Source organism: Dendropsophus ebraccatus, chromosome 15 (assembly GCF_027789765.1).
Source record: "Dendropsophus ebraccatus isolate aDenEbr1 chromosome 15, aDenEbr1.pat, whole genome shotgun sequence".
NCBI classification, from domain to species: Eukaryota; Metazoa; Chordata; class Amphibia; order Anura; family Hylidae; genus Dendropsophus; species Dendropsophus ebraccatus.
Window position 1 is genome coordinate 63,403,917 of NC_091468.1, and position 19,891 is coordinate 63,423,807.

General features: G+C 43.2%; 1 protein-coding gene across 2 annotated transcripts in view; it reads left to right on the top strand.

The window, feature by feature from the left end:
• The first annotated feature begins 5,920 nt into the window (after nucleotides 1-5,920).
• The window catches only part of NOX3 (NADPH oxidase 3), a 32,107-nt gene continuing 18,136 nt past the window's right edge, over nucleotides 5,921-19,891 (top strand). The window contains exons 1-5 of one of the 2 annotated variants that reach the window (XM_069954916.1): nucleotides 5,921-5,999; nucleotides 7,985-8,080; nucleotides 9,864-9,974; nucleotides 12,560-12,644; nucleotides 18,700-18,845. In XM_069954916.1, coding sequence (XP_069811017.1) covers nucleotides 5,955-5,999; nucleotides 7,985-8,080; nucleotides 9,864-9,974; nucleotides 12,560-12,644; nucleotides 18,700-18,845 — 483 coding nt within the window. In that variant the 5' untranslated portion in view covers nucleotides 5,921-5,954. Of the gene's footprint in view, nucleotides 6,000-7,984; nucleotides 8,081-9,863; nucleotides 9,975-12,559; nucleotides 12,645-18,699; nucleotides 18,846-19,891 lie in introns of those variants that run through there. The other variant, XM_069954915.1, reaches the window with a different exon arrangement.

A 19,891-nucleotide genomic window follows, 5' to 3' on the forward strand; every position in this document is an offset into this window, starting at 1 on the left:
TGCGTCGTCTTTTAAAGAAACATGGGAAATAGGCGATGAGATACAGCATTAGACAACCTCAATTGGCATAAGTTGATTGAAAACAGGGATACCAGAAAATGTAGCATTAAGGGCCCTATTACACTGGACGATTATCGTGCGAAAAATCGTTAAATCGTTCAAATTTAAATGATAATCGTTCTGTGTAATTGCAGGCAACGGTCTAAAAATCGTTTGTGTGTCGTTGATCGTTGATTTAGATCTGATCCTAAAATTATCGGTTAATCGTTCACTAATCGTTTGCTGTAATTCCACATTTGTTCGCTCAAGTTCGCTCAATCGTTGAGTGTAATTGCACATTGTTCATTGTTTTGCTGGGATCAGAAGGAATAAACGACCATAGTAACGATAGCAATAACGATCATAGTAACAATCGTATCTAACGACCATCGTTCTGTGTAATATGGTGAACGATTTCAGGTTAACGATAAACAATCTAGATTGCGAATGTTTATCGTTAGTCGTTAAAAAACGCTCCGTGTAATAGGACCCTTAGTGTGTCCAATAGAGACTGAACTTGGCTCTGTTATTTGTAACCTGTGATTGGACTGCTAAGAAATAGGGTCCTATTACACTGGCCAATGGCGGCCAGATCAATAATGTAATCTGCTAGATCGGCGCTTGTTTACTAAGCCTATTACCCTTTAGCAAGGGCTGCATGGACATCATTCCATGAGAGCATCCCTTGCTCTAATCTGTTTATACATTACCTCTCCACGCTCCCTGTCTCCTCCTGCCCTCTGCCTGTTTCCCAGCACTGCACGTTACAGCTACTCTGAGCTGACAGGCCACGGAGGTCCTGGCCAGTGATTGGCTGAGCAGCCTGTCAGCTCAGAAAAAGCTGCAGAGCATAGTGTCAGGTAGTGAGCAGAGGGCAGAAGGAGATCGGGAGCGTGGAGAGGTAATGTATTAAAGGGGTACTCCGGGGGAGGGTTATCTTTAGGGTATGGCCGGGAAAGGGGTGCCCCGGTTCCAGCATTCTCCCGTCCGGCTCAGCTCAGCTATTCAGTGGCCGAGGCGGGACTCCGCTCCGACCGCTGAATGGCTGAGCTGCCTTGAGACGTCACATCTCAAACTGCAGCTCAGACCAGGAAGCAGCGGCTGGACGGGAGAATGGCACGGCGCGATCTGGGAGGTAAGTGACTGGCGTCCTCTATTTCCATCCCTTCCCCGGCCATACCCTAAAAATAACCCCCGGCCGGAGTACCCCTTTAACAGTGTATACTATCGCTAGCTCTGGCTGCACATTATTTGTGGACAAGGACTAGAAACTGCATTTCTCTTTTTTTTTTTTCTCTGTAAGCCATTGGGTGACAGCAATTATATGGTGCAGGATGTGCAAGGGTTAATGTGTTACTCAGAATTTTCTGTCTGCCACCAGTCTTGTCCAATCCTGTGTAGAACTAACTCTTCTCCACCAATAAGAAGCCGCTCATAAGTCTATACCTTAGGGTGGAGGGAGCCAGGTACTCAGGTGCAGCTTGAGTTTTAGTCTAGTCTTTGTTCCCAGCTTACTCATAGGGCCAGAGAGTGTGTTCCACAGGGCCTGGCCATGTGGCCAGTGCCCGATGCTGCGACCCTGTAGTGTATTCTGAGTATCCCATGTTCCTGTCTACTAGCCATGGCTGGCTAAACCACAGAGGGTGCTGCTGCCACTGATGGGGGACTAAGGCATGTTGACACTGAGGGGGTTATTCAAGCCATCTTTAAAGTTTGCAGCAGTTGGAGAAGTGCTTCTCGCCTGCGTGCCCTGCTGCAGTTTCCTCAACCTTCTTGGCATAAGTTGAGGGGTTAGGGCCCTATTCCACTGGACGATTATCGTTTGCATATCATTAACGATTAACGATCGCAAACGACCACTATTGCGAAAGACCTGAAAACGTTCACTCATTTCCATTGAACGATAATCGTTACTTATGATCGTAATTGCGATCGTTTTTTCTTCGCTATTTATTCGCTATTGCATTCGTATCTATTGCGAACGACCGAACGATGTCTTATTCAACGCGAACGATTTGCGAACGAGCAACGATAAAAATAGGTCCAGGTCTTATAAAGCGATCAACGATTTCTCGTTCGGTCGTTAATCGTTAACTGCATTTCAACCGAACGATTATCGTTTAGATTCGAACGATTTAACGATAATCTGAACGATAATCGTCCAGTGGAATAGGGCCCTTAGATCTACCCAGTTGTTCAACCATGGGGCTTGGAACGTGCCCCTCCACGTTTTTTTTCCTATACTGTAAGTACAGGTGTTTCCTCACTATGACATTATTGCGACATGAGCCAAGGTTGCTAGATCTCCCTACAGCAGAGTACCTCTAAGTAGTCCATCTGTCATCAAGTCAGTCTATCAAGTCTATCTAAAGTACCCTCTAAGAGACTTCCTAAAACCTTTAAGTATTGCCCAACTCAAGTCTACCTGCTAAAGCAAAGATTTCAAGCATCTTGAAAGGGAAAGGATTCTCAAGTGACAAAAAATGCACCATGTGAACAAGGGACTTGTATTTCGTGTACTGTGCCTTGAAGAAACCTATTCAGTAAAGTTGCCTGTTCTGCAACTATCCCCGACTCTTTGCGTTTAAAGTGGAAAATCTTTTTCTTTCAAATCAACTAGTTTCAGAAAGTTATATAGATTTGTAATTGATTTCTATTTAAAAATCTTAAGTCTTCCCATACTTTTCAGCTGCTGCAGGAAATGTTTTCTTTTTAGACACAGTGCTCTCTGCTAACATCTTTGGCCAAGACAAGAACTGTCCAGAGCAGGAGAGGCTTTATATGGGGATTTGCTGCAGCTCTGGACAGTTCCTGACATGGACAGGGGTGGCAGCAGAGAGCACTGTGTCAGACTGGAAAGAAAACATTTCCTGCAGGACACACAGCAGCTGATAAGTACTGGAAGACTGTAAATTTTGCATGCGTGGGTAGAGTGCTTTTCTATGCCCTCTAAAAGAAGAAAAAACATATTTTATTTTAACTCAACACTATTTAATACACAAATCCCTAAGTTATGTATTCTCTTTAAATAGTCTTTCTTCTAAGCGCCACTATTTGACGCTCTTCCTTCTCATTTGTAATCTATAGAGTGTTTTTTTTTAATTGACATTATTGATATAGTCTTAATTTCAGGCAGGCGGTCACATCCCCTCCAGCCATGATAAAAGAGTGCACTGTAATCATCTTACTGTAGCCTGAGAGACAGGATGTTTGGTTTGAACCGCTCTATATCACAATGACTGGAAAAGTCATTAATTCACTTTGGAAGGCAGAGACGGAGAACTACCATATATTCACATCAGTTGGGCCCTGGCCCAGCGTTATAGTTGGATCTCTTAATGCCTAATGATAAATCCTTTCCCAAGAAGACAAACTCCACCTTAAAGTGACTCTGTATCCACAATCTGCCCCCTCCCCCCAACCAGTGAATAGCTGCTTTTAATCCAAGATCTGTCCTGGGGTTCACCTGATGCTTCTATAAAAACCGATGATTAAAATGTGTGAAAGAACATTGTTATTAGTACTGTGTTTCCATAATTATACATACAGTGGTACCTTGGTTTAAGAGTAACTTGGACTAAGAACGTTTTACAAGAAGAGCTCACAGTTTTTCAAAATTGTAACTTGGTGTAAGAGCATTGCTTTGGTGTAAGAGCTCCCTGTACTGGGTGGGAGGGGCATGGTCTGCATAGCGGGGTCTGCAGCACTGTACTCTGACCCAGGAAGTCTCCCTCACCTTCCAAATCATAGCAGATCTGTGAGCCTTTGTGTTTCCAATCCTCACTATTCCTGCTATAATGTGCCCCCACTTACACTCAGCGATACACACTGCTGCTATAATGTGCCTGCACTTACACTCAGCTATACACACTGCTGCTATAATGTGCCTGCACTTACACTCAGCTATACACACTGCTGCTATAATGTGCCTGCACTTACACTCAGCCATTCACTCTGCTGTATAGAGAAGTCTCTGTCCCTGTTCTCCTGCACAGCTCTGTGATTCACACTTCCTGATTGGTCCATGCTGAACACACACCCCTTCCCCATTGCTGTAATGTGACCACACAGACTTATGACAGCAGCCCTGCTTCTCTATTCTAGCCTGTTGTACTACGCTACTGTATTATGGCTATCTGCAGCCCCAACCTGTATCTACAAACTGCTGCTGTGTTATCAGGTTTATGCAGTTACTATACATTATACTCCACATGCTGATTACTATACTGTACAGTAACTTATAATATCACATATTCTGCTGTTTCTGAATGTTTGTTTCATCTGTTTTACTAAAAAAAATCATTATTTTTGGGGTGTGAAACCAATTGTCTGCATATCAGTGATTTCTTATGGGAAAATTTGCTTTGGTTTAAGAGTACATTTGGATTATAAGCGCGAATTATGCTCGTAAGCCAAGGCACCACTGTATATATATTACAATACACACACACACATATATATAGAATTTCTAATGGTGAGTCGTGAGCTTGTTCATTGAATCCTGAATACATTAGTATTTAAATAAAAATAATATATTAAAAAAATTAGGAATTTCAGAGCTTTCAAACTAACAAAATAGAAAGCTTCATCTATCTCTACACAGAAAAGGCTTTACTCTGGGTTTACATGTAGCAGCAGTGTCTTGTGCTGACGATTACCACACCATGTGCCAAACCATAAGTCCTTCTCCTGCTGGCAGTGCATAACGGAATGACGCATCACCACTCACTTTTTTATTTTTCACACCCCTAACAATTTTACACTTAGGGCATCCAACCCCCTAGCCTCCCCAAAGTAACGTCACTGTCACTGTCATTGTTAGGCTGGGTTCACACTGTCTTTTTGCAATTAGTTTTTTTCATCCGTTTTTTTTTTTTTTTTTAATGTTTTGATGTTTTTTCATTGACTTGTATTATTATTAAAAAAAAAACAAAAAACGGATCAAAATGGATCCCTTTTTTTAACGGACACAAAAATTAGGTCAACTATGTTTTTTTGTATGTAAAAAAAAAAGTGAAAAAGTGAAAGTGTCCTGTTGCTGGGAGGGGGGGTGGTTGGTGGGTGGGTGTATACTTTTCAGTCTGGAGAGCAGGGTAGGGGGGGTTTCCAAGGGGATTTGCTGCTGCTCTGGACAGTTCCTGACATGGACAGAGGTGGCAGCAGAGAGCACTGTGTCAGACTGGAAAGAATACACCACTTCCTGCAGAACATTGCTGAGAGCAATAGAATGCCAAGACGGGATCAGCGCCATTGCGGTGCAGACCCCGGCCCAGAACAGATGCGGGGATCGCTCCTCCGCGATCACATCGCGCGGGGGGGGTGGCGATCCCCACACTAGACCACCGGGGACCGGGAGAAAAAGATTTTTAAATGCAGCTGTCAACTTTGACAGCTGCATTTAAAAAGTTAATTGGCGGGCGCACGATTGGACTGTGGCCACTAATTGCCATGGTCCCGGGCTGCAGATAGCACCCGGGATCCCGCAGTTCAGAGCAGGGTCGCCGCGCGGCGTACAGGTTAACTTTTAACTTCTTTGGGGAATAATTCAGTTATTTTAGGCATGTTATTGTATTTTGCATCCTATATCCTGTATTACATTATCAGCGTATAATAGAAAGTATTCAAAATGTTGCGTTTAAACCTAAGTACGGTATATCCTAAGTATATTGTGATCCTCCGGCAATGAATGAACCGCACGCTTTATTTACTCAAAGGAATGACGCTGCAGACAGACCACCAGTCCCGGGATCATGACAGGTCGCTGATGGCCTTTTGGCAGATACATTTTAATTAGAAAATTCCAAGAAACAAAAGATTTGACTTCAAAGCAGAAAGTCCGAGTCGGGGCAGAGATTAGGTGCTAAAGGTCTTTCACCTTTTCTATCGCTGCTTCAGTTCCACATTTACATCTTGAGATGGGTTACTGGATCCTAAACGAAACGACCACTTTCTTGATTTTGGTAAGTAAAAGAACAAACATTTTTATATATATATATATTTTTTTTTTCCTTGTAGTTTTTATTACTTATATTTTATAGATTATTAGTTCTTTTCGCTAAAGCAGATTTGCATTAAACATCTACATAACTCCGATATTTACGACGCTTAACTGGCCGTTCTTTATAGAAAAAATCGGTATTGTTTATAGTGACGAGAATTCTAAATAACTGCTTTGGGAAATTTATTAAGCTCATTTTTTATTTTTTATTTTTTTACCCTGGGAAAGTGCTGTCAAATTCATTGGCTTCTGCAAGCGACAAATCATCTCGGCGTTAAGTGGCCGCTACTTCATTATGACGCCCGAGCAAACTTCTAATATTTCATACCGGAGATAAAAAAAAAAAAAAAAAAATTGGAAAAAAAAAATGCGGCGGTCTAACTCTTCCCTGTGTGTGTGTGAGAGTTTATGTCTTGTTACATGAAAACCAGCAGATCATAGATTGTAAAGTTGGTCTTTTCTAGAGATTGGAGTGCCTAGTCATGGTGGCGGAGATGATTGAGTGCTCTGTCAGAGCTCATTAGAGTCCTTCCCTTTCTTCCCCCTCTCTCTGATACTGCTGAGGCTGTTATTCATGGAACTCCACGCAGCACTGATCTACTTACTCCACTTCTGCATAATAAGCATAAATCTTTATTTAATAATGATATAAAAAAAAAAAACTTAAAGAAAAAAAAAAAACGTACCGGTTCTTTAGAACTTGTATATTCATTAACTGGCTCGGTTCTCATTAGGTGGCTATGCTATAGAAAAATACTACAGGATTCTTTTTTTCAGTTGAAATGGGTAATGGGAGAGGCTGTTTATTATTCATTTTTATGTTATAGAGAGACTTGAAGGATACTAAGGACTGGCGAAAGGGATTGATGTGTGTGGGACAAGGTCAAGGTATTAAGTATTGTACTTGGATTTAAAGGGGAACTCCAGGGAAAAAGATCAAATCAGCTCATATTAGAAAGTTATATAGATTTGTAAATTACTTTTACTTGGCATATCAGCTGCCGTATGTCCTGCAGGAAGTGGTGTATTCTCTCCAGTCTGACACAGTGCTCTCTGCTGCCACCTCTGTCCATGTCAGGAACTGACCAGAGCAGTAGCAAATCCCCATAGAAAACCTTTCGTGCTCTGGACAGTTCCTGACATGGACAGAGGTGGCAGCAGAGAGCACTGTGTCAGACTGGAAACAATACACCCCTTCCTGCAGGATATACAGCAGCTGATAAGTACTGGAAGACTGGAGATTTTTTAATAGAAGTAAATGACAAATCTGTATAAGTTTTTTTTAAACCAGGTGATTTGAAAGTTTTTTTTTTTCGGAGTTCCCCTTTAAATGAGTTGTTGTGAATTAGGAAAAGAAATCTTATATTTTTACCCAAAATTGTATCATACCCATCTATAGGCTGTATCTGGTATACATCACATAACCATATACTATATAAGGCTATGTTCACACAACGTATGAGACCGGCCATTCCGTGACCCGGCCATGTCACAGAACGGCCGGTCTCTGAAAAGATCATCCTGCAGTACCAGCTGGATTATCTTTAGCGCTGCAGAGTTCTGATGCGAGCGCATCCGCGTGCGCCCGCATCAGAACTCCCCACTGAACACTATGGCGCGTGCGGCCGCAGCTGCTAGCTCCATTGTGTGCACTGACAGTGTTTTGGCACCGCTAGAGATCCCAGTTGTTTGTGGCACCGCTAGAGATCCCAGCTGGGGCGTATACTATATGTATACGTTCTGTCCGGGATCCCATAGACGGCAAGGTAACGTATATTTTCGTAATAATCACAGCCGTGGCTTTACAAAAATACACATTGTGTGAACATAGTCTAATACTGCATATTAAATTAAATTAAATTATATTAAAGAAAGTAACAATGATGGTGGTAATAATAATAATAATAATAATAATAATAATAATAATAATATAATATTCTGTTGCAGGTCACATGGCTGGGATTAAATGCATATTTATTCATTGATACCTTTATTTGGTATGAGAACGCTGATTTATACTACTATACCCGGGTGATACTAGGGGTAAGTATTCGACTATTTTGCGTAGTGTTTGAAGAAGTTTATTTTACTTTGATGGCTTTTTGGTTATATGGACTTGGACTAGTGATGTGGTCCAAGCCCGAGAATGTAAGAGCAGCCTGTATTATATGGATGATCTTTCACCATCCACCATCTCACCTCATTGGAGTCCTGTGTTGTCACCCAATGTGCCCATAGCTAGTGAGGCACAACATCCCAGAACCACATAGTATGTACAATGGTGATAATGAGTACATCAACATTCTATAGTCCATACATTTGTACTAGCCTAAGAACTTTTATCCATGGTGAAGATATAGCACATAGTCATCACTTACAGTGTCAGTCTGTGTAGTCAGCATTGGGGTTGGCCAGAAAGAATCATAGACGAATTAAATGGTTTCAACAAAGTTTACAAAAATTAGTGCAAGTGGGTATAAGGAACTTTTATAAGGATTTTTTTCCTTTTATTAGGCTACTTTCCTTAAAAACTCATCATTTAGAATGAAAAATAGCTTGTCTATCTTGAGAGCGCTTGATGTGTGCCTTTTTAGTACTGTCCTATAATGTCCTCCATGCTGCTGCTGCTTTTTAGGGTGTATAAAAAAAGACACTTCTGTTTATGTATGTGTGCAATGTATGGGAGCCATAAGGCAAACTAAGCTCTTTCCACTAGCTCAGAGCATCAGCAGTTTCTTTGCAGAGAACCTGCTGATATGCCGCAGTAGCAGAGGACTGTAGTAATACATAGCCATTAGTTTAACCCATCTCCTCCCCTGCATTGTTTGTAAAATCGCTAAATGCTCTTATGCAAATTACTTGCGTAAGAGCATTTAGGGCGTTGCTTAGGGTCGGAGAGCATCGCCGCACCCCCGCCCAGCCCGCCCCCTCCCGTCCCGCCCACTATGCATATACAAAACTATATGTTTATATATGGCGGCTGCGCAGGGAAGCAGTCCCGTCGGAGACTGGCTGCTTCCCGCACATGCATGAACCCCCGGGCCGCCGCCGATCCTCCCAGAGGTCCCTCATAAGTATAAAGTTTATCTTATACTTTTGTCCTGAGGGACCCCCGGGAGGATCGGCGGTGGCCTGGGGGGTGCTGGGGGGAACCTGCTGATAGTGCCACTTTAAAGGCAAACATATTTTGAGGGTATTATTTATTATTGTAATGACAGATTGTGGAGACATCTTGATGTATAAATTAAAGAAGTACTCCGGCCAAAACAAAACAAAAAAGATCAAATGAACAGGTGTCAGAAAGTTATATAGATTTTTAAATACTTTTATTTCCAGCACTTATCAGCTGCTGTATGTCCTGCAAGAAGTAAGGTATTATTTCCAGCCTAACACAGTGCTCTCTGCTGCCACCTCTGTCCATGTCAGGAACTGTCCAGAGCACGAAAGGTTTTCTATGGGGATTTGCTGCTGCTCTGGACAGTTCCTGATATGGACAGAGGTGGCAGCAGAGAGCAGTGTGTCAGACTGGAAAGAATACACCACTTCCTGCAGGACATACAGCAGCTGATAAGTACTGTAAGATTGGAGATTTTTAAATATAAGTAAATTACAAATCTGTATAACTTTCTGACACCAGTTGATCTGAAAATATTTTTTACTGGAGTATCCCTCTAATTTCCATAGAGACAGCTGTATTCTAAGTTGTATAAAATGGCCTGCCAGGTAACTATTTCTTCTTATTAATGGCCTTTCACACTGAACATTTATTTTACTTTTTTTTATTTTATTTTTTTTATACATATTTTTCTTAAAACTTTTTTTGCAGTCTACTTTAGCCTGGGCAAGAGCTTCTGCGATGTGTCTGAACTTCAACTGCATGCTGATACTACTGCCAGTCTGTCGTAACTGTGTGTCTGTGCTCAGAGGAACCACTGTGGTAAGTAGGAAAAATACATACTGTACAGGTAGGGCTGCATCTCCAGCTCACCAGGGCAGTAAGACTATGGCTGGGTTCACACTATGTTTTTGCAAGCCGTTTTTTCATCCGTTTTTTTTGCGGAAAAAAAACGGACTCAATCGTGTGCATTGATTTCGATCCGTTTTCCATTTACTTCCATTATAAAAAGAAAAAAACGGATCAAAACAGAACAGTTTTTTAACGTACACCTCATGTCGACCTCATTTTTGTGTCCGTTAAAAAAACCCGGATCTGTTTTGAGCTGTTTTTTTAAATAATGGAAGTCAATGGAAAAACTGATCAAAACCGATGCACACTATTGCAACCATTTTTTTCATCAGTTTTTCATCCGTTTTTTTGGAAAAAAAATGGATGAAAAAAACGGATTGCAAAAACGTAGTGTGAACCCAGCCTAAACACGGTAAAATACAGCATGAAAAATAAATATCACTAATTTTATCTAACAATGGATCCTTTATTGAAAGACTAAACCTGCCTATTAAAGCCCTTTTACATTGGCAGATTGTTGCTATGATTTGCTCATATCTTTATTGACGTACTATACTGTACCATCTGTACCAACAGACTGATACCACTGTCCAAACAGCACAACAATACAGTAACTGAATTATTCTACAAAACCATGGCTGAACAACCCCCATAGCCTAATTGTACCCCCACTCTCCTCATCCATATAGGTCATTACAGTGCAGTTTTACCCAGTTACTGATAGGGAGGTGAGAGAATCACAAGTAACACTTTTTCTAAACAATCATTCACTTTTATTTTTCTTCTCCATCCAACCTCTTTGCTCTCATATCGTAGTTAAATCCCATCTGTGCCCCCAAATAGTATACAGACCCCCCATAGAGTAGTTAGGCTTATCTGTGCCCTGATATATTCCCCTACAACATCTGAATAATACCACCATACCATGACTAAATATCACCACAATTATGTAATGGAATAAAACCACAATACTGTTAGGATAGGGACAGGGAAACACAAGGACAGGTGAGCCCTGAAGCTGGCACCCGCCCCACTGCCCCTACCTGCTTGCCTCAGAAGCTCTAACAGCAACGGACAACTGGACGGCAGTCCCTGATCTAACTGAGTGGAACACAGAACAAAACAAGACAATACACAACACAATAAAGAGAAAGTCAGAGTCCAAGTCAAAACCAACCGAGCAGCAAAGTACAAAATCGTGTCCAGTGGGGTAGTCAAAGGGTTAATAGCCAAAGTCAGGTAACCAGATAATAAATGCAGGAAAGCGCTAGGTCAAGTAAACTAGGAGCTAGATACTATCACAGGCAGGAACATGATACAAATGCTGGTACTTGTGCAACCTGTAGTCCCAGCCTCAGGCTTGATTGGGGCTGAGGCTCCAGGTCCTGCACAGATACTGACAGCTTACTGGTAAATCAGCTGTCAGTCAACAATCAGTGAGCACACACACAACACCTAAGTTGATCAGCCAGGGGAGTGAAACCCTGGCCTCTGCTACAACATGGAACAGCAGAGCAGAGTAGGTGAAAAACAAGAGAAGCAGTCCGGCTGCTATGGACGCCGTCGTCGCGCCCACAGCAACCGGCCTGAGCGGTTGTTATGAATGCTTTGGCCGCACATATCTGCGATGCCAGGAGCTGAATGCACGGCTCGAGTCCTAACAAATACCTTGAGTAATGGTGACATACATTCGGTGGTAGACACAGACTGCAGAGGGACCTTGTGCCTTGAGCATTATTGTACCCTCACCCTTCTCACCCCTATAGATAATAACAATGCAGTTTTACTCAGTGACTGACAGGGAGGTTAGAGAATCACAAGTAACACTTTTTTTTAAACAGTCATTCACTTTTCTTTTTCTTCTCTGTCCAGCCTGATCCCCCTGTGCCCCCATATAGTAGTTAGCCCCCTCTTTGCTCTCATATCGTAGTTAAATCCCATCTGTGCCCCCAAATAGTATACAGACCCCCATAGAGTAGTTAGGCTTATCTGTGCCCTGATATTTTCCCCAATTCTCCCCATTTTATATTCTGCTTTACTATTCTCATCCTGTTACTAGCCCAAACATTGTTCTTGTTGCCAGAACTGATATTAATTACAGTTACATGCCTACTATGTTGCTTAGTGTCCCAAACCCTGTACGCAGTATTGGCGTGCTGCTGACTTTTGCTTCTAAACCTAATGCAGGGCCTACCCATTGTACATTGCCTGCAGTGCCGCCCAGTGCCAGCTAAGGCCGGGTTGACACTACGTAACACACCGGCCATTCTGTGACCCGCCTGGGCGGTGTCAGTTAAGTACTGCAGTGCTAACCGGGATGAACTTCAATTCTATTGACTTGGGATGCAGGCGCATCCATGTGCGCCTGCATCCCAATTCACCATCGAACACAATGGAGAGTGAGGCTGGAGCCTGCCCAGGAAAATCACTTGTCAGCTGGCCCCCTAGGCTCGGGACTCTCAACGCCTTGTGGCAAATATAGCCCTGAGCTTAGCGACATCACTTTATAGAACAAATACTGTATGACGCTCAAACGATTCCTTGTTTTTGTCTAGTGTTGCAGGGGAGATCTGAGAAGGCTGCTCGACAAAAACATCACGTTTCATCGGCTGGTCGGCTATATGATCACCCTTCATACAGGTAATTATTTTTTATATTAAACAAGAAAAAAAAAGCTCAATTACAATCAATGCATTTTCCTGACAAAATAATTTTTGAATTAAAATTAAATTTAATTAAAATTAAATTTTAAATTTAAATGTTTTTAAATTGTCTCTGCAATTCAGTTGCTCTAAATACGAAGAAAATTGAGTTTTACATAATATTTTGCTACAAGTGCTTCACATACATAAAGTCAAAGTTCTGTTAAAGGGGTACTCTCTTTAAAAGAAACTGGTGATAAAGTTATATACATTTGTAATTTACTTCTGTTTAAAAATCTCAAGCCTTCTTATATTTATCAGCTGCTGTATGTCCTGCAGGAAGTGGTGTATTCTTTCCAGTCTGACACAGTGCTCTCTGCTGCCACCTCTGTCCATGTCAGGATCTGTCCAGAGCAGTAGAAAATCCCCATAGAAAACCTCTCCTGCTCTGGACAGTTCCTGACATGGCCAAAGGTGGCAGCAGAGAGCACTGTGTCAGACTCCAAAGAATACACCACTTCCCGCAGGATATACAGCAGCTGATAAGTACTGAAAGACTTCAGATTTTTAAATAGAAGTGAATTACAAATAACTTTCTGACACCAGTCCCTTTGAAAAAAAAAAAAAAAGATTTTCGCGTGAGTTCCCCTTTAAGGGTAAATTCACACGGGCGGATCCGCCGGGAGTCTCAAGCACGAAATCCGCAGCTAATCCGCAATACAAGCATTAATAATATTAAGAATAATACGTGTATTGCGGATTAGCTGCGGATTTTGTGCTTGAGACTCCCGGCGGATCCGCCCGTGTGAGTTTACCCTTAGTGTATTAAAATTCTTCACCCATTCCTCAGTGTGAACATCTCCTTACTGCTGAGGTTTCTGCACCATGGAGCTCTGTCTTTTCTTATTTTTCTAAATATTTTCCATTAACTTTGCATTAGTCCTGCAGATCAGCTTGGAGTTTTTTGTTTTGTTTTTTTTTAGCTTATTTCTCTGTGGATGCTGATAAGGTAACCGCTCCCCACCCCTTTTTATTTGCCAGCATAGTAATGTGATAAGACAATGCACAATTGGGACACTTTGGGGGAGATTTATCAAAAAAAGTGTAAAGTGAAACAGGCCCAGTTGCCCCTAGCAACCAATCAGATTCCACCTTTCATTCCTCACAGACTCTTTGGAAAATGAAAGGTGGAATCTGATTGGTTGCTAGGGGCAACTGGGCCTGTTTCACTTTACACCATGTTTGATAAATCTCCCCAATTTTGTCTTGGACAGTTTGTCAGCCATTGCTTGTGCCCCTCTGTCATCCCCATCACCTGCACCAAGCACATGGCTGCCAGTACTTAGCAGGGCAGGCAGGGTCACGCTTCCTCCCCCGGTACTATGGCTGCTCCCTGTTCTCTAGCTGCATAGATACTGTACAGGCTGGCAGCTCTAGCTGCTCAGCACAGATAGCGCGCCTGATCATCCTCTGCTCTCAATGTCTTTAGTGATCTCAGCAGCCAGGGGTGAATTCAGGATAGCGTGCCCCCGGGATGTGCTGCCTTGCTCCCATCAATGCCATGCCTGGCACTGTGCACTCTCCATAGCTCCTGTGTGTTACTCACTGGAAGAGGAGGCAGAGTCTGAGACTGTACAGCCGGGCATGACACCTGTGAGTGCAGCCATCACCTCAAGTGCTTATTATTAACCGTTTACAGAAACGAAGATGCATGGTAGTTAAAGGGGTAGTTCACAAAAAAAAATAAAAAAAACTATTCAAATCAACTGGTCCAAGCAAGTGCCAGAGATTTGTAATCAACTTCTATTAAAAAATCTTGCATCTTCCAGTACTTATCTGCTGCTGTATGTCCTGCAGGAAGTTTTCTTTCCAGTCTGACACAGTGCTTTCTGCTGCCACCTCTGTCCATGTCAGGAACTGTCCAGAGCAGCAGCCAATACCCATAGAAAACCTCTCCTGCTTTGGACAGTTACTGAAATGGACATAGGTGGTAGCAGAGAGCACTGTGTCAGACTGGAAAGAAAACTTCCTGCAGGACATACAGCAGCAGGTAAGTACTGGAAGATTCAAGATTTTTTAATAGAAGTTGATTACAAATCTCTGGCACTTGCTGGGACCAGTTAATATTAGAGAATTATTTTTGTGTACAATCTCTTTAAGGGCCACACAGGCCAATTACCGAGGAAGAGTGTTGCTCCTTTGGTCAATAATTGGCCTGTGTAGAAGTGGCAGCAATCAGCTAAGGAGATCCTCAGCATCGTTTGCACTGGTATGGTATAAAATTTATCGTGTAAACAGGAGATGTGCGGCCGATAGTGAAGGGAAACTGACAGCACAGATTTATATATATTGGGTTCTGGGATATGTATTCACCTGTGTTGTCATTTTCCAGATCACACAAGAAAAGCATACTTACCATCAGTGCTGCTGTGTGATCTGGCACTGTCAGTTTCAGTACTGCTCTGTGTACGCCGCCGTGTCTTTAGGCTGCTGGCCCACCTCATCCGGCTGTCAATCATTCTGCAGGAGGCAGTGTGGCGGCCTGCAGTTATAGCAGCAGCAGGACGGAAGCTGACAGTGCCGGATCACACAGCAGTTTGGCTGGTAAGTATGCTCTGCTTGATATATATGTTGCAGTGAAATGATAGAATCCAGGGATTTGACCAAATCCCCGGAAATGATGAAATGAACACGCCTTTCCATGGAAATGATGGAATGAACGATTGAGGTATCCCCTGGCTCTATCCTTGGCGGTGGAAGTGGATGGGGGAGCAGAGTGGCACACCTCCCCGGTAGGCATATGGCAGCGGGGCAGACAGAATTCTCGGTAGGCATGGCGGCGGAGGCGGACAGGGGAGCAGAGAGGCACACCTACCCGGCAGGCATATGACGGCGGGGCGGGTAGTAGAGCGGCACACCTCCCGGACAGGCAGGGGGGAGCTGACAGTCCGGGGGAGCAGGAGGGATGTTGCAGGGCGGGGCGGGCGGGACCGGAGACGGACGGGGAGCAGAGCGGCACACCTTTAAGCAGGCATATGGTAATGGGGCGGATGGGGAGCAGAGAGGCACACCTCCCGGGAGGCATACGGTGTTGGGGCGGACGGAGAGCAGAGCGGACAGGTCGGGGGAGCAGGAGGCATGTCGCAGGGTGGGGAGGACAGGACCGGAGGCGGACGGGGAGCAGAGCGGCACACCTCCCGGCAGGCATATGGCGACAGTGAACAGAGTGGACAGGCTGGGGGAGCAGGAGGCATGTAGCAGGGAAATGAGCGGAACGGGGAGCAGAGAGGCGCCGGAGCGGACAGACTGGGGGAGCGGAGCGGACAGGCTGGGGGAGCAGAGCGGACAGGCTGAGGGAGCAGAGAGGCAATACGGTAAGTAAATTCTATGTCTGTGATTGAGTTCATTCCATCATTTCCCTAAGAGGGGTCAGTGATTTGATCAAATCCCTAAGGAAATGATGGAACGACGCTGTCATTTCATCATTTCCTGGGATTTGATCAAATCCCTGATTCTATCATTTCACTGCAACATATACATATCCCAGAACCCAATATATACATATCTGTCTTGTCAAGTTTCCATGGCTGCACGAACGATACAAGGATCATTAGTGTGGCTCTGCAGCTCGATTAACTGTGCCATATAAAGCCTCTTCAAACGAGCGCCGATCTTGCTGATCGATACGCCTTTGTGTCCTTACACTGGCCCATGTCAGACCCTATAAGAGGACCCTTATATTACTTCTCTTTCCACGTTCCACTGAGCAGAGGTCTTATTAACAGGGTAGTCATAGATGACGGCTATCACCAAAATATCTAATATCTGTGACCAGTTTCATTGCCATATTCCTTATATAACAAATACCCATGATGTCTCAGTCTGAGTTTCATCTTATCCCATACTGCAGCTTATCTCTTAACGCTGAACCATAAATCCACATAAAAAAATTATCAATCCCAAAAATACATCTCGCAATAATAAGCTCAAAAAGAGTCCTTATTATTTATTTTTTTCCACCGTTAAAGGTAACCACCGCCGCCGCTGCTTCTCAAGCATTGTTTCCTATAATCGGCTTCTTCTGGGCTTAAAATATACAAAGCCTACTTTATTAGCATCAGCCATTATCTTGCTGCGTCAATAACAGGTTCTTCTAATAGAGGTGAGCAACCTTGAAAGAAGTGCATTTAGATCTATGTTTACATGCCAACCTTTAATTTCTCCTCGGTTCTCACACTACTTCAAATGCAAAGCTTTAATTGCTAGAATTGGAAAGGATGTAATTAGAGCCTGTTGGAGCCGGAGCATGTTCAAAGCGTAATACACAACAATGTTATCTGTAATCAAGAGCACAATTGAAAATGCACTCAAGGGATGTGAGCTTCTGCTGGCTTCTCGTCTTCACACATGCCTGTGTATAATGAATACGGCTCTGCTGTCAGGATCCGATTATTAAAGCGTCCTCGCAGACGTACATCAACATTTTTTCATTTTCACACTTGCCTGGGTTAATTAATATAAGTTCCCTTCAGATACATCTTTCATGCAACGTGATGTTTGGGGGGGGGGGGGGGGGTCCTAAATCTTGTCTATGTGTGAAAGTCATTAAGACAGAAGGTTCTGTCAGTCGGTCGACGTATGACCGTTCTTAGGTACGATGCACGTAATTAAAGAAGGACTCATTTTAATTGCAAATTGTTAAATATATAATATATGTTATGTATATGTCATTGAAACAACTTGATTCTACTGGGGAATTTCATGATCATGTCGTGTTTTTTTTTTTTTTTTTTTTTTACAGAAAGGGATGTAAACATCGCCAAAATCATACGAGTAGCAACCATATTTGTATGCATATTAAAGAGAGAAAAAGCAAAAAAAAAAATAATTTTTTTAATAGAATTCATCAGGGTTTGTGATCAGTTTTGTAATAGACTCTTTATTTTTGAAAGTTTAAAGGGAACCAATCAGCCAAATCGGGCTGATATGGTTTCCAGGAGCGCTGTATAAAGCTCCTGCAGCAGCCGCGGCATGTACCGGCCGCGGCTGCAGCAGGAGCTTTATACCGGAGAAAAAAGAGTTTTATTCTCCGGGCATGTGACAGACACGGGCGGGGAAGTAATCATCTGGGCGGCTTCTCACCCATATCTAGTCACCACGCTCTGCCTCTCAGCGCCCTGGCTGATTGGTTCCCTTTAAATCAATGTTATACATATAGCCAGTAGGTGTCTCCTTTCACTGCACATGTGTATAGCTGCTATAAGTCCACATTCAGTAGCAGAGAATCGTGGGGGTGCTTGCATTGTATGGTCAGCTCTCCTGTCACACAGCACCAATACCTATTTACATTATACATAACAAAGAGAATTGTCTCCTGGTAAGCTGCACAGCTGATAATATAATTAGTAAAAGTTAATAATATAATTAGCCTCAGTTATTGCCCTCAGGTGACAACCTGCATGATGACAATGATGACAAGGTGACTGGGACTTCGTGTGTTTGGTCTCTTTTTGAGGAGAGAAAAAAACAAATGTCAGCATGGAGGGAGCATAGAGCACAGTTTGGCAGTATGTATAACATTGATTTAAAGGGGAACTATCTGCAGATTAGATTAAAGAGGATGTACCATCAGGTACATAATCTTTAATGTGACCCACGGATCGAACGGTGCCGTCACGGGGAAGCCAGTGCCGCGGTCCATTTTTGGAACCGTGGCCCAGTTCCCGTGTATGGCGCCGTTCCATCCACGGGTATCGGGCTGGTGCTGAAGCACAGGAGGTGGGCCGGCCCGCCCCCAGTGGGAGGGAATTCCCTCCCCTCAATGACGCGGCTCTATAGAAGGCCCCCTCTTCCCATCCATCGGATGAGCAGGGGATACAGCAGGTGTACACCAGGGACAAGGGGGGAATCTGAGCCTTCTCCCTGGCGTACACCAATGGCGCATCCTTCATAAATGTTCCCCTTTGTGTTAATTTTATACCAATTTTGGCAGTTTCTTTTTTGACATTTTGTCCAGAAACTGTTTATCACTCTCTTTTTTTTTAATGTTACAGCCATCCACATTATTGCACACTGTATCAATATAGAACGCTACCGAGTGAGTCAGTCAGTAGAGGCCGGGGAACTAGGTAACATACTCGCAAACATCGGCAACCAGTCAAGTGAAAACTACTTGAATCCAATTAGGGGCTATAATAAGGTAAGTTCCTTTGTCTAACATACTCCTAGCAGTGTAAACAGTCGCTTGATATCAGATCTGCGCATATTAACGTGACTGCTATAATACACAGCATAAACAGAATGAAAGTCAAACAGCACAGATAATACTGGAAAATCGTGTGTTGCCGTGTGCATGACCAGGGGGCAGGATGCATGACAAAGGGATGGAAGGAACACTAAAGAGAATCCCTGTGCCATGTTCTGTCCCCTCAGGCCCTGCATTAGGAATAACCCAGGGTATTAGTTTTGCCTGGAGTGTTCCTTTTAAGCAGAGTTAAAGTATAACATTTTGGGATGCGATGTCGGATGTAGTTGCTCTTGTGTAGGGAACGTCAGTATGAATCTCTGCTGCTGGCAGAAAAAAAAAAAAAATTGTTCCTGTATGCCTTTATTTTTTAATACATAGCAATGGCACAGAATACTATCAATACATGGGTATACGTTCTTAGAGGGATTATCCAGGCTTAGGCCGTCTAGTAAATTTATCCTAATTTCTTATCAGAAAACCTGGATAAATTTTGTGTCCCATGTTCTTGTGTTGGACACGGACACCCTTCAGTATTTATCCTGAAGGGTGTCCATTCTGGAAAATAGGTCAGGAAATGATAGAACCTGTCCTATTTCCGTCCAAATTTCTGGCACGGATGCTCTCATAGAAGCATCTGGAATTCCGGACAACTCCAGAAATCCAGCTCCAGAATTCCATATGCGATGCTAGGCACCCCAGGCCGGCTTCAAAACCTGGACAAATACAGCTGGGTGCTGCACTTGCCCTTTAACTGCATGCACTCCTACTGTATGAAATGTGTGCTGTGATTGACAGGGCCAGTAGCCATTGGTTTCCCGCTCTGTCAATCACTCTTGTGGCCGGAGTCACAAGAGACTACTCTCTCCCCCTCTTCTCTCTTTTTTTAAATTTTTACTGTCAGGAAATAGTGATGGTTTCCTGGAGCCTCCAGAATTCCTGATCAGTATTTCATGACAGTAAAAACTGACACTGACATGTGCATAAGGCCTTTAAAAAAT